The following is a 13,173-nucleotide window of genomic DNA, read 5'->3' on the forward strand; positions in this document are numbered from 1 at the left end:
TTATTTAGCGATACTGCGTTGGCAGAGCGATGGACAAGCACAATGAACACAACTCAACACATGTGTCCATAACACTTCCTTAAAATAAAATATTTATTCGGGAACGTTTCGGTGAATGGACCTTCTATGCAGCAGGGCCATTGCCCGAAACGTTGGCGATTAGGCATTTTTGTTCTCCCTTTTCAACACAGCATGTACACATAGGTACAGTAGTTGTTATTGGCGAACGCGGTCGTTGAGTCGTTAAGCTCTAAATCGCAGTGCGTTGCGTCTCATCGGAACACGTGTTGGGCAGGGCTGTTCCAAAGCGGGCGTGCCATCCTCAACAGCTGGTTCCCATCAGGGAGGCGGGGCCACTCGACGAGGAGGCGTGGCCTCGACAAGAGGAGGAATTTTTCGATTTAAAGCTTTCGTGACTGCAGGGATTCATCTTCTTGGTTCTTTCGTAAAAGTCACGTAGAATGGAAATAATAAAATAAGGGGGAAATATGTATTATTTTATTATTTCCATTCTACGTAGAATTCTACGTAGAAAGTCACGTAGAATGGAAAGAATAAAATAAAAAAATATTTATTATTTTATTATTTCCATTCTACGTAGAATGGAAATAATAAAAGAAAATGTTTTATTATTATTTTATTATTTCCATTCTACGTGACTTTACCGAAAGGAATGTAAATAATAAAGTAATACATTTTATTATTATTTTATTATTTCCATTCTACGTGACTTTACCGAAAGAACCAAGAAGAAGAGGAGGAGCCCAACCGGCGAGAAGGGCGTATGCCCGCCCCCCCTGTCAATCAAGCCGCTGCAGTGGCTCCGCGTCACGTGAGGCGCGGCGGACCAATAGCGCGAGGGCTGCGCAGCGCGAGCCCAGGGGCCCCCCAAGATGGCGACGCCAACGCAAGGAGCCGCGCAGCAGCCCGAGGTGGTGAAGGGTCAGGTCTTCGACGTGGGCCCCCGCTACACGAGCCTCAGTTACATCGGCGAGGGCGCCTACGGCATGGTCTGGTGAGCGAGCCGGCGCGATGGTGGGAGCGTCGCGTTGTCGAGGCGGCGAGGGGGTAAGCGGGGTGGTGGTGGTGGTGTGGTGAGAAGCTGGGGCGGCCTTCATTTTCTCTCGGCTCACCAACCGCCCCCCCCCGCTCACCCCCCCGGATCACCCCCCCCGCTCACCCCTCCCGCTCACCCCCCCCGCTCACCACCACCCCCCGCTCACCACCACCCCGCTCACCCCCCCCCGCTCACCCCCCCCCCGCTCACCCCCCCCCCCCGCTCACCCCCCCCCCCCGCTCACCCCCCCCCCGCTCACCCCCCCCCCGCTCACCCCCCCCCGCTCACCCCCTCCCGCTCACCCCCCCCCGCTCACCCCCCCGGTCACCCCGCGCACCCCCCCCCCCGCTCACCCCCCCCCCCCGCTCACCCCCTCGCTCACCCCCCCCCCCCGCTTACCCCCCCCGCTCACCCCCCCCGCTCACCCCCCCCGCTCACCCCCCCCCTCGCTCACCCCCCCCCTCGATCACCCCCCCCCGCTCACCCCCCCGCTCACCCCCCCCCCGCTCACCCCCCCCCCCGCTCACCCCCCCCCCCCCGCTCACCCCCCCTGCTCACCCCCCCCCCCGCTCACCCCCCCCGCTCACCCCCCCCCGCTCACCCCCCCGTCTCTATGGGAGCGATTCGAATGCGTAGTCCTCGTACGCGCGCGCTGATTGGTCGCGACGCGCACGGTGGCCCGTGCGGCTCGGGCCAATTGGGGGGGGGGGTGTGGGGGTGGTAGAGAAGCCGCGCTCAGTCGGCGGCGGCCGCGGCCGTGCGCGCCGCGCGGAATGCGATGGCCGAGAGTCTCGGGCTACGCCTTAGCGGGGGGCGGGGGGGGTGTTCACGACTCGGTGGTTCTCCCACGCTTTCCACGTGCACTCGCATTTTCGTCGTTGCTGTTAATCGTTCGTCGTTGTTGTTGGGAAAGTGTTTGAGTGGGTAGGCGGTGATTGCTTTCGAAAGCAGTTGTTGTTTTTGTCATCGTGGAAATGCGAGGAGACACGCCCTGCGGTGGTTGGCCCATTGAGATGCAAACAGCGGCTACCATTGAGAACGTCGTGAGCGGGGTGAGGAGTAGGAGGGGGGCGAGGAGGAGGAGGCTTTTGCTGTTACCGACGAATTATTTCTACGTTGGGGGTTGACGCGCGCCTCTGCGTGCGAACAGCCTCGGGGCCGACCGAGCCGAGTTTTTTTTCTTCCCTTCGATGATGATGAAGATGATGATTAGGCAGGCAGGCGGGGCGGTGTGGAAAAATTAAACGTAAAGTCGCCGTCCTGTTAACCCCCCCCCCCCGTCGTTGCACTCTGGCGGGTTACATCATTATTGCCTTTCGTCTTCCAATGCGATGGCTTTGCAGCGTCGTCACCTGCGGTGGCACGCTTTTGACCTCGGATAGGAAAACGCCCTTTCTGCACGAAGCTTTCTTGGCTTTCGTGCCTGCAGGAATTCATATTCTTTGGGTCTTTCGGTAAAGTCACGTGTAGATAGGTTCGAAGAAAATGTAAGAAAAGAACTACGACGTTTCGATCGCTACACAAGCGGTCGTCATCAGGATGACGACCGCCTGTGTTATGTCATCTTACCCTGAAGCTGCACCCATCTCAGACCTTGTTTCAGTAGCTTTCTCTCTCACCTGAAGACGGTCGCTTGTGTTGCGATCGAAACGTCGTGATCTATTAATTTTCTATCTACGTGGCTTTATACCGAAAGACCCAATGAATATAACCTCCTTCACAAGGTGTTTCGCTGGAAGACGAGATGGATTTTTGTTGTTGTTGACGTCTTTCACGCGGCACGCACTGGAACGATGGCCCAGTAGCATAAGTATTTGGGATGACGAGAGTTTGAGGTAGGTTGTGGGAAATAGGCCCTTAACGCTGGTGGAGGGCGCAGTGCTTAACGGAAATCAACTACTTACTGTCTGCTTGTTTGTCAGGAAGGTGCACGTTTTGGAATTTCAATAAACGTTTCAAGAAAATGAAAGATGAGCTCATGATCATTTCCAATAAATGAGCTGTGTGGCATTAAAATGGAGTACCCAGAAAATGAATTCGCACGTACAAAGGGAGTAGCGACAGCTCTGCCCATCTCACCTACAACAGAGGGTCCTGGTGGTCACCCATCCAGGTTCAACAATGCTGAGCTTGCAAAACCTGATGAGGTTGGACACACGTAGTGGTTTTGTTGCAGGCAAAGGCTTTGCTATGTGAGTGCATATATGGGTTTACATTTTATAGGTAGGCCCTACAGCCCTCTTTCAAAGGCAACGATTTCTGATATTTTGGGTGAGGTCAAGCTTTGGTTTACTGAATATAGCTAATGCTTAAGTGAGTCAAGTTATTTGGATGGTGTTAGGTTCAATAGACGTATATGCATAAACATTAAGTATATATTGTCTGCTATTACATGGATCAGAAATATGGACACTAACAAATAAACTACAACGATATCGGAAAAGTGTGCCAAAAAGCATGATGAAGTGTAAGTTCAGAATGACATTGAGAGTCAGGAACGCATGAATAAACAAACGCAAACCAGATATATCAAATGCAATTTTTATAAACATCAATTGTTAAGACGTGGGCTTCCGAGAGCGCATCTCCCATATGGGATGATGGAATGGAAGCCATCGGTGAAGGTATGCCTTAGAGGATGACCACCAAAGAAATGGAACAGAGACCAACTTATATGCAATAACTAGATTAATTGTTGAGTTGCGAGACCATGAAGGAGGGTTGCAGTGTGGGGAGGCCTTCGGCCAGCAGTGGATAGATTGTGGTTCATGATGATGCTAATCCAGCTCTCGGATTCCAAAAAATAATCCTCGTTTGTGCAGCTTAGTCCCGGTGTGATACTTGATTCACATCTGTACATTGTTACTAGCCACATTGTGAGCGCTATATTTTAAAATGTCGCAGGGCTGAAATCCGTGGCCACCTTTGACATGCTGCACACACCGGTGCACTTGTACACTGATTTCCATTGCAGTAATACATGTCTGTAACTGATATGTGAGGCAGCAGATTCGCATCCATAAATTATAGCTATTGCAAAATTATGCAGCATAAACAGCTGAAGCGTTTTTTTTAAACGGATGATCAGTGTTAATGGAATTAATGTAGTTACCAGTAAACTTTGGTGAAATTTAACATGCTTAATGCTGCTTAAAATGTGTAATGGGGAACGTCCATTCTTCCTTGTGAATTCATTTCAGACGGCATTGGGCCAGGATTGAGACACTGGTGAATTTGCACCATTTTGCATTGAATTTGTGTGATGTTTCATTGCATGGGGTGTTTTATTTAGATTTCTGGCACCACATTTATAAAATGACTGACATTTTAAACATTTTATTTAGGAAACGCTAGCTTAAATGTAATATAAAACAAAGAAATATGTGTTCCAATAAAAGCCACATTGCTTTTAAATAACATAATTTTTCGTACTTGGTCTATGTGAGATGGTCAGCCACCGATGGTTTATTTAATCTCATTAATGAGTTGCAACTTAATTACACGTGAATAAGTAAAGCATTGTCACTATGCACCATAAGAGACGATTAGCATTATTTACGAATCACGTATGCAGGAGTGTGATAATTGGAAACTCCAACCTTGGAAATCAGCTTTTCTTTCATAGAAGCCTTTTCATTAGGATTTTGAGCTATTTCTAGAGCAGTTTGCCTGTGGGAGAAAACGTTCCAGAGAACTCAACATGTATGTTGAACTTCTTTCGCACGGTACATAGCCAACTGTGCTAATCCGCGGTGCACATCAGGGGAGAAAATGTACGCCTGCAGATGGCTTTCCAAAAACATTCTGTCTATAAAACCACCAATGAGTGTCTTGTTGTGTTCTCGGTAGGTGTCGCACAACAGCGTGTCCCCAGCATCAGTATCGGGACCAATTGTTTACTTAGAATTACTGCAAACACGTGATTACAGTGAGCCGCTATGGACACCACAATGTCCCGAGACAAATAAATTGTGTTCATTGCATTGTATAACTTCGCCGTATTGTTGATAAAGTTGTCCTCGTTTGTGTAATTCTGACTTCCCTCCACACACATGTTTACATTCAGATCGGTGATAGTGCTTTTTAATTGTAAACCAGACTGTATTTTCACCACTAATATAACCGTCAATGGACATTGCATGTTAACATTTGTGAAAAGGACCACGTTTTCTGTAGTTACATTCAGAGGCATGTACCTATTAGAAATTATGCAGTGCAGGTACAATGAAACTGACTCGTGATGTACTATTGTTCGAACATGGGCCCTTCTTGAAGCATTCCACTGTATGTTTTACTTCACCTGCACAGGGATGGTATGAAACCGTGCACCTGGTAGAGCAATCTCGTACTTTTATGTGCAAGCTATGTGTGTACAGCAGAATGTAATGTCTTTGTGTTTGTACACCATACTAAGTTTGCCCCTTATCCGTCAAACGGAAGTTTGTTTGTGTCGCCACAATGTTTGCAGTAAGCAAGATAGCCAGCAAGGAATCATGCTTGTGGTTTTGCATTTTTTTCTTATTGCTTGGTAAAGCAAAACGCATAAAGTCGAGTACTTAAGAAGAAAGTACTGTATATTAATACTGTGCTTATGTGCCTATGATATATGTGTTGGAATAAAACAATTCTGAATCTACAGAACATTGGTTAATCAAGCTAACACAAATATTACTTCTGCCCTGTCAGCTACTTAGTGAATGGGCATTTTTAGAAATTTAATGTAAAAATATGCCAATTGGCCTCATCAGAGAAATCAGACTTTTGATAACCAGAAGTCTGCAAGTAATTTTATCTCCAGTTGTCTACATGTTTAAATTTTGTACAAGAGTATGGTTCAGATGTAATCAAAAATGTTTATCCTTCAAAAATTATATCCGTAATTAAACACCGTACTGTATATACAGAGACAGTACAATATATAAATTACCTATACCGTGCCTGTTTATGTAGATACTGGAGCTGTAATGGGAAAGTATTTTTTTCATTGACGAGCTGCCTGTTAATCCCTTTTTTATTGTTTTGCTGAATTCAGTCCTTTTCAGTGTTTCGTAGATGCTGCTTGGTGCATACTAGTGAGGGGGTAAAGAGCTGATTTACATGTAACAACGTTGATTAAGTTGTTAAGCATTGTGTAATGATGTAGGTTCCAGCCACAGCACAAAAGGCAAGAAATGGGAAGTGGGAAATGTATTCAAAGCACATTGATGTGAAACAATGTTTATCTTGTGGACCACCTGTTCCTCCCTGCTTCTATATTAGTCTTCACTGGAGAGCTGTAGTAATTTGAAATTGTTTTATATTTGTTTTTCAGTGCTGCCTTCGACAATGTAAAGCTGGTTCGAGTGGCCATCAAGAAGATCAGCCCTTTTGAGCACCAGACATATTGCCAACGTACCTTGCGCGAGATAAAAATTCTGCTGAGATTTAAGCACGAAAATATCATCGGCATCAACGACATCCTTCGGGCATCGACTATTGATCAAATGAAAGATGTGTATCCTTTATCATACTAAAAAGGGTGTTTGTAGTTCACTTACCTTTTTGTTTATTATAAGTTGTCTTATAGATTTCACGCAATCTGTTCACACGAACACAGAATATTGATATTTGTACTACCCAAAAGCAGTGTATCAAGGAAAGGTTACATTGTGGAAATTTACCAAAATATCTCCTATTTTATTGCAGATTAAATAATTGAACACATTTTGCATACGCTTCATTGTTATAGCACAGGGCCTTCACAGATAGTTCTGTCTTGTACAGACGAGTATCATTTGCAGTGGTTTCAGAGTAGGAGGTGATGTTGCATTGTTGCTTTACCCAATTTGGCGATTTGCGAGTGCTCTTCAAATTTGGACCGAGATGCAGACACAATTGGCCGACTCTTTTTCAAATAATGTTAAGGCGACATTAACAGTCGCTGTGAAGCAGACGATACATTTTTCTAATACACCTGCAGTATTAGCCAAGACAAGCGTTGGGCTTGAACCACATTTGCAAAAAGCAGAAACCCGTTAGCTCTCAGCTATGTCATCATGGTTGGTTACAATATGAATGTAGGGACCCCTTGCTAGTCTTTGATTATTACACATTTACCGTCACTATTGGCCACACCTAAAATTAGCAGAGAATGAAAATGTATAATTTTTTTGAGTGAAATAATAATTGCAATTTTTAAATGCATTCAAATAATATTCCTTAACCCATTGTCCAGCTACATAGTTCAAGATCTGATGGAAACGGACCTCTACAAACTTTTAAAGGGGCAGCAGCTCAGCAATGACCACATCTGTTACTTCCTCTACCAGATCCTGCGTGGCCTCAAATACATCCATTCAGCTAATGTTTTGCACCGTGACCTGAAGCCATCCAACCTTCTCCTCAACACCACCTGTGACCTCAAAGTAAAATGCTTTTTTTTATCGTTTTTATTATTGAACTGGGTATACTAACTAGTAACTCTGGATACAGAATCAGAATGTCACAATATTTATACTGGAGGAATCCAATGAGCTATAAAGTTATTTTTCACATGTCCAGTAGGGTTGGGTAAGAACATTACATCAAAAAAACTATAGAGAAACATGATAGTGCAAAGTACAATAAAGGTTAACAAATCGCACAAATTTACAAATAAAACAAAAACATTCCCATCATACCGTGCAAAGCCCACTGAGGTGTTATCTTATTTTTCAGAAGCGACTTGGCTACAAATGAAAGCTCAGCAAAGTGTCTTATCATTTGGACATTTAAAGCAGCAAAATAATAAAGATTTGGGTGAACGTAAAATGTCCCAAGTTAACAGGGGTGTTACTGTTGACCTCCCCTAGCAGTGAGGTGATTGATAAAACAAAACTACTATTTTTAATACATGTAATGTTATGCATGTCTTGTGTACTTAAGAATCGATAGTGATGATTTAATGCATTGTTATAACCCAACTAAAACGGGTGGGACTTTTGTGAAACAGATCATTTTCATATTAGGTCTTGTGTGATGAATCAAAATAGCTGGATGTGATCTGCTGTGGAGTGAGTAGATAGAACATTTCAGATTATTGTATTGAAATGTGTAATATTTATGCCAAAATGTTTTTTTCTCCTTCAGATCTGTGATTTTGGCTTGGCTCGAGTAGCAGACCCAGACCATGACCATACAGGTTTCTTGACCGAATATGTGGCCACGCGTTGGTACCGTGCTCCTGAAATAATGCTGAACTCCAAAGTAAGTAGTTCACAATTCAATTATTTACACAGCGAATGTTGCTTTCAACAGCTAATTTGTATACTTAAACCTTTTTTTTGTATTAATGTTGACTTCTGTTTTTTATTGTTGTTTATTTTAGGGATATACAAAATCCATCGACATCTGGTCCGTGGGCTGCATCTTGGCAGAAATGTTGTCCAACAGACCTTTGTTCCCTGGGAAGCATTATCTCGACCAGCTCAACCACATCCTAGGTAACGATGTGTTATGGAGAATGTGTGTCACAAAATAAATCCTGCTTTTAAATGTTTACTTCATTAAAGGTTCTACAATGAGCTCATTTGTTTTTATTAGCTGAACGTTTTTTCCCCTCTTTTTGCCTGTCCTAAACTAGACTTAACATGTTTTTTTTAATCATGCATCTTTGGACTTGTATTAACCTCCTACAGTACAAAACCACAAGATGTTTGTTTTTTTATTGCCTTGGTTTCAATGTTTCACATTTGTCGGCTATTGCTGGTGTCATGCCTATACTTGCATTTAACAGATGAGAGTATTCTTTCTGAATGTAACGGAATATAATTTGTATTAAGATCAAAATTATTAGAGCGAAAAGCTAACTTTTTATTTCTTTTGGACATTTTGTTGCAGGAATCCTCGGTTCACCTTCTCAAGAGGACCTGGACTGCATCATCAACATGAAGGCCAGGAATTACCTGCAGTCTCTCCCTCCGAAAGCCAAAGTGCCTTGGAACAGGCTCTTTCCGAAAGCGGATTCCAAGGGTAAGTTATGCATGTTGTTGAACTTCTTTCACGCACCGTACGTAGCCAGCCGTGCTAATTGATGTTATTTCTGTTTCCACATCGCAACTTGCGCTTTTGAACATTTGATGTGGTTGAAGGTAATTCTTTTTTAACAAAAATTTGCTGTGAAATATTTACTTTGCTGTTCCACAACCCTAATGTGGCCCAAATATAAAATCAAACAACACATTCCTATATTAATGGTAAATGAAACTGTCTTTTATATGTTTATGAACCAATTTTGAGGTTTTTAGTGAATGTTTCTTTTTCAGCTTTGGATCTGCTGGACAAGATGCTCACCTTCAACCCCCATAGGCGCATCACCGTGGAAGAGGCCTTGGCTCATCCGTATCTGGAGCAGTACTATGACCCTTCTGATGAGGTTAGAAGTTTAAGTCTATGCTACATACAGCTTGCTAGTTACAAAAGGAAGAAAACCATACATGTGCATGGATTCTATAATGCTTTCCAACGTGCACGTGTCCTCCAAAATATGTATTAGTGATGAAGTTAATTTTAAATGCGCAGAGCAAGATGACGCCATGAGATGTCATATGTAATTATGTCATCGGAAGGGGAGGCTAACTTTCTTTGAGATGGTTCTGTAAATCAATAGAAACACAACTTTATACCTTGATTTACATTGGGACATCTTGAACAGTTATTGTGCCACCCTGTTGCGGACGAGCCAGACAGCGCTATACCGTTATTGCTCTGAATCTTGGTTGGAGAGTGTTAATAAAAATAAAAGCAACATCTCATACATTTAATATTTTGTGAACTGTTGTACTTGGTATCTATTGTAAATTATCGAAGCTAATCACATTTTTGTTATCTATTACACTTATCTATGTCGCCCTTTTAAAATGTTCCTTGTGGCCTAATTTATTTATGCAGCAATACTTATGTAAACTCTTTACATTTATTTTCGATAAGGTAATATTGATGGAATTTATAGGTAGAGGGAAATGTATTTAATCAAAGAAATTAACTTATTTAACCACTTGTTCGGTTGTGTCTATGCATGAGAAAATGTCATGAATTATATTACAGATAACAACATGGCCTATTCTTCTGACAAATTGCTTTCCCTACAGCCTGTAGCAGAGGAGCCGTTCAGATTTGACATGGAACTGGATGATCTCCCCAAGGAGCGGCTCAAAGAGATGATCTTTGAGGAAACTGCACGCTTCCAGCCAGGATTTCAGCAGGCGTGATCCTCTCTGCCACCCCTGCCTGCTTTGCTCTTGTGTGTGCTACAGATTTATTGTTCTTATATATATTAAGATATTACTAAGACGTTTTAGTACATTTAAATGTAACGTTTTGCAGTGAAATGTGGAAAACATGCTCAAAGGTCGATACAAAGATTGAGCTGCTGTTGCAACACTGTCATATTTTTCTTCATTTAGACTCGTGAATCTACAACAATGATATATACTGGATGCTTTAATTCCAAGGTGTTTTTTAAGGCTATTTGTGAAGGGTAATGCTGATATTCACCTGCCTGGCTCCCTATATTCCTGAAAAAAACGCCTTTTACCAGCCGACATATATATATTTGTATATAACTGACATTTTCTGGTCTTTTGCACATTATTAGATGAGAGTGTATGTACTTTTAAGTAGTACTTTACTATTGTGGAATATTAACTTTTTTGTCTCAAAATAGCAAAGTGGAGTCTCCATATGAATGGCATTTTCGAAAATGATAAATTAGTCCAATACTATTCAGCTGGGGATATTTGAGATATGTATCCAATGTATATGGTTAAAACAGTTTGCGATTTAGCAAATTTTCATAAATTCCTTTGTCTTGATGAGGTTATCCCCCTGTTTTTCTTCCGACAGATGCGTCTGGTGCCTGACGACTCCAGATACAGCTGAAAAAACATGTACACCGCCTAACAAAGATATTTAATGTCCTGCCTGGTGTCTGCAATTTGTGAGGCCATCCCACAGTTTCTCACAAGAGACCAGATTCATCCTACTCCTACACAAAAAGGGATTCAGCAAAAAAAAAAGAAATCTGTTTTAACCTGTAAACTTTGGGTTGTTGGGCTGTTTGTGCTGGGTTTTTGTGAGCAAGACACAATTTCCTCCCCCCCCCCCCCCCCCCCCATGTTAACTTGTCCTTTTATTTTTTGTGAGCTTGTTTTTTTGTATAAAGTGGCTTTTGTATTTGCTTGGTGCAGAACTTGTTACATTTGGTATTTCGTGTGAAAAAAAAATATGGATGAATTTGTTTCCTACAAGTTGCGGATGTGTTCACATTTTGTGCCAGACTTGAGTCTTGGCATATAATGGCTTTTGTTTGCCAATACATATTTTAGGACTGGTTCAGACTGTCATTTTCGTAGTGTTTGCAAAGCCATTTGAATTCCTGTAATGTAGGATGGCCTTCATTATTACACTTGATTGTTGTGATTTTAGCAGACAAGCTTGTCAAAAATGTTATTTAGGGAGCTTTGCTTTAGATGCAGGTTAAATCTGGTTAATAGGCCTGTATGAAATATTGTGTTTAAATGTACATTAACTGATTTGGGTAAGCCTTGGATGAACTTTTATTATTATTGATGTTATATTATTTTATTGTTAACGTTGTTGCAATGAAAACCCACTGTTAAAACTAAAAAAACTGTAAAATTTGGTAAATATTAGGTTAACCAAAATGTTTAAACCAACTATAGTGTTCCCTTTTAATACTGCTAAATAAAGTAATTGATTTGGGAAGATGCTGTTGGAAGAAATTAAGCACTTGTACTTTTGAACATTGAAAGTTATCTTTTCCATAATTATTTAAAAAGTTAACAGTTGTCCATTGTTTTCAAGAATGAATACTTAACTTCACTCAGTGTTCCTTATGCAGGTGTACCCCTTTCCCATACACAAATTAAAATACTATGCCAATGCATATGCGCCATTCACATGGTATGTATGCCACACCATTTACCAAGTGTTTCAGTTAGGTACTGTACTGCACAATTTGAAGAACTGTCACAATATGGTGTAATGAAGTGGGTCAAATGTGTTTAATTTGTCTATGCTTTTTTGGTTTTTGAAACTATAATATAGTGGCCATTCACTTATAAATTTGTACTCTATTGCTGGTGTGTTAAGCAAGTACATAATCTTGATCCGTTGTGTAAAACATTGAAGACATGATTCTTAAACATGCATACATTGGTTTCACATGAATATGTACCTAAAGCAACCGAGGTTATTCTAAATTATAATTGGTGTTTAGTGCAGGCTGCTAACATTGGAACAAACGGTTTTTCATTACTCATGAGATCATAACGTTTTAATTAACACAACATTACATTTGGTGTTTGCCTTATTCATTGTGCTTGTGTTTTTGTGTTGTCACAGCTGGCACCATTACAGTGACGTATTGTACGCTTTTTCGATTAAACATTTGAATTGATAAAGAGATTACTTTTATGGATTATGAATAAGCTTTGTCTAGGCTAGGTACAAGATATAATGTGATAACTATCAACTTCAGCAAAAAATAAGCGAAAAGATTAATCCAGGACAATAGTGTGCTTTACATTGTACTTTTTGATGAATTCTGTCTATGTGTATAAAGTAAGCATTAAACCACAAGATAACGTATCGCTTTTGTTTTTGAGTTTCAATTTTTAAGTGTCCCTATTCAGCGCTGTTCCAGGTGGGTTATTTGGAGAACTGGTTATACATTCAAGTTGAAATAACATGCTTTTACATTGTTCATGGCTGTTCCCCCCCCCCCCCCCCCCCCAGGATCCTTATTTAAACAAATAAAAACCATTTTAGATGAATTTATTGTGTCCAGCATGGTAAAATGTTACAGCATAATAGTTTAACATTTTTTATGACGCAACGTTTTTGAGCTTTTAGGCATTGGACTGTGAGCATGCACCCATGTCTACTGCGACTGCCATTTGAAGTTTTTTGTGTTTTTATTGTCCTGACGGCCTCGTGGAATGGCCTTGAAAAGTGATTGAAGATTCGATATCATTTGTAAAAGCCTAATGTGCATCTAAATCTTGTTTACATAACCGTTCTAACCTTGTATGTCAGACTGTTAACCACAACTTCAGTATTGAAAACCAAGGTAACTG

The 13,173-nt window shown here is 41.7% G+C and overlaps 1 protein-coding gene across 1 annotated transcript; it reads left to right on the plus strand.

The window, feature by feature from the left end:
• The first annotated feature begins 843 nt into the window (after positions 1 to 843).
• MAPK1 (mitogen-activated protein kinase 1) lies at positions 844 to 12,685 on the plus strand. The gene is made up of 9 exons (XM_078857619.1): positions 844 to 1,015; positions 6,369 to 6,551; positions 7,272 to 7,461; positions 8,165 to 8,281; positions 8,403 to 8,517; positions 8,915 to 9,046; positions 9,340 to 9,449; positions 10,165 to 10,316; positions 10,919 to 12,685. The coding sequence occupies exons 1-8, from the start codon at positions 894 to 896 to the stop codon at positions 10,282 to 10,284; spliced, it is 1,089 nt and encodes a 362-aa protein (XP_078713745.1). The 5' UTR covers positions 844 to 893; the 3' UTR covers positions 10,285 to 10,316; positions 10,919 to 12,685.
• The last annotated feature ends 488 nt before the right edge of the window (positions 12,686 to 13,173 follow it).

Source organism: Lampetra fluviatilis, chromosome 6 (assembly GCF_964198595.1).
Source record: "Lampetra fluviatilis chromosome 6, kcLamFluv1.1, whole genome shotgun sequence".
Classification (NCBI taxonomy): domain Eukaryota; kingdom Metazoa; phylum Chordata; class Hyperoartia; order Petromyzontiformes; family Petromyzontidae; genus Lampetra; species Lampetra fluviatilis.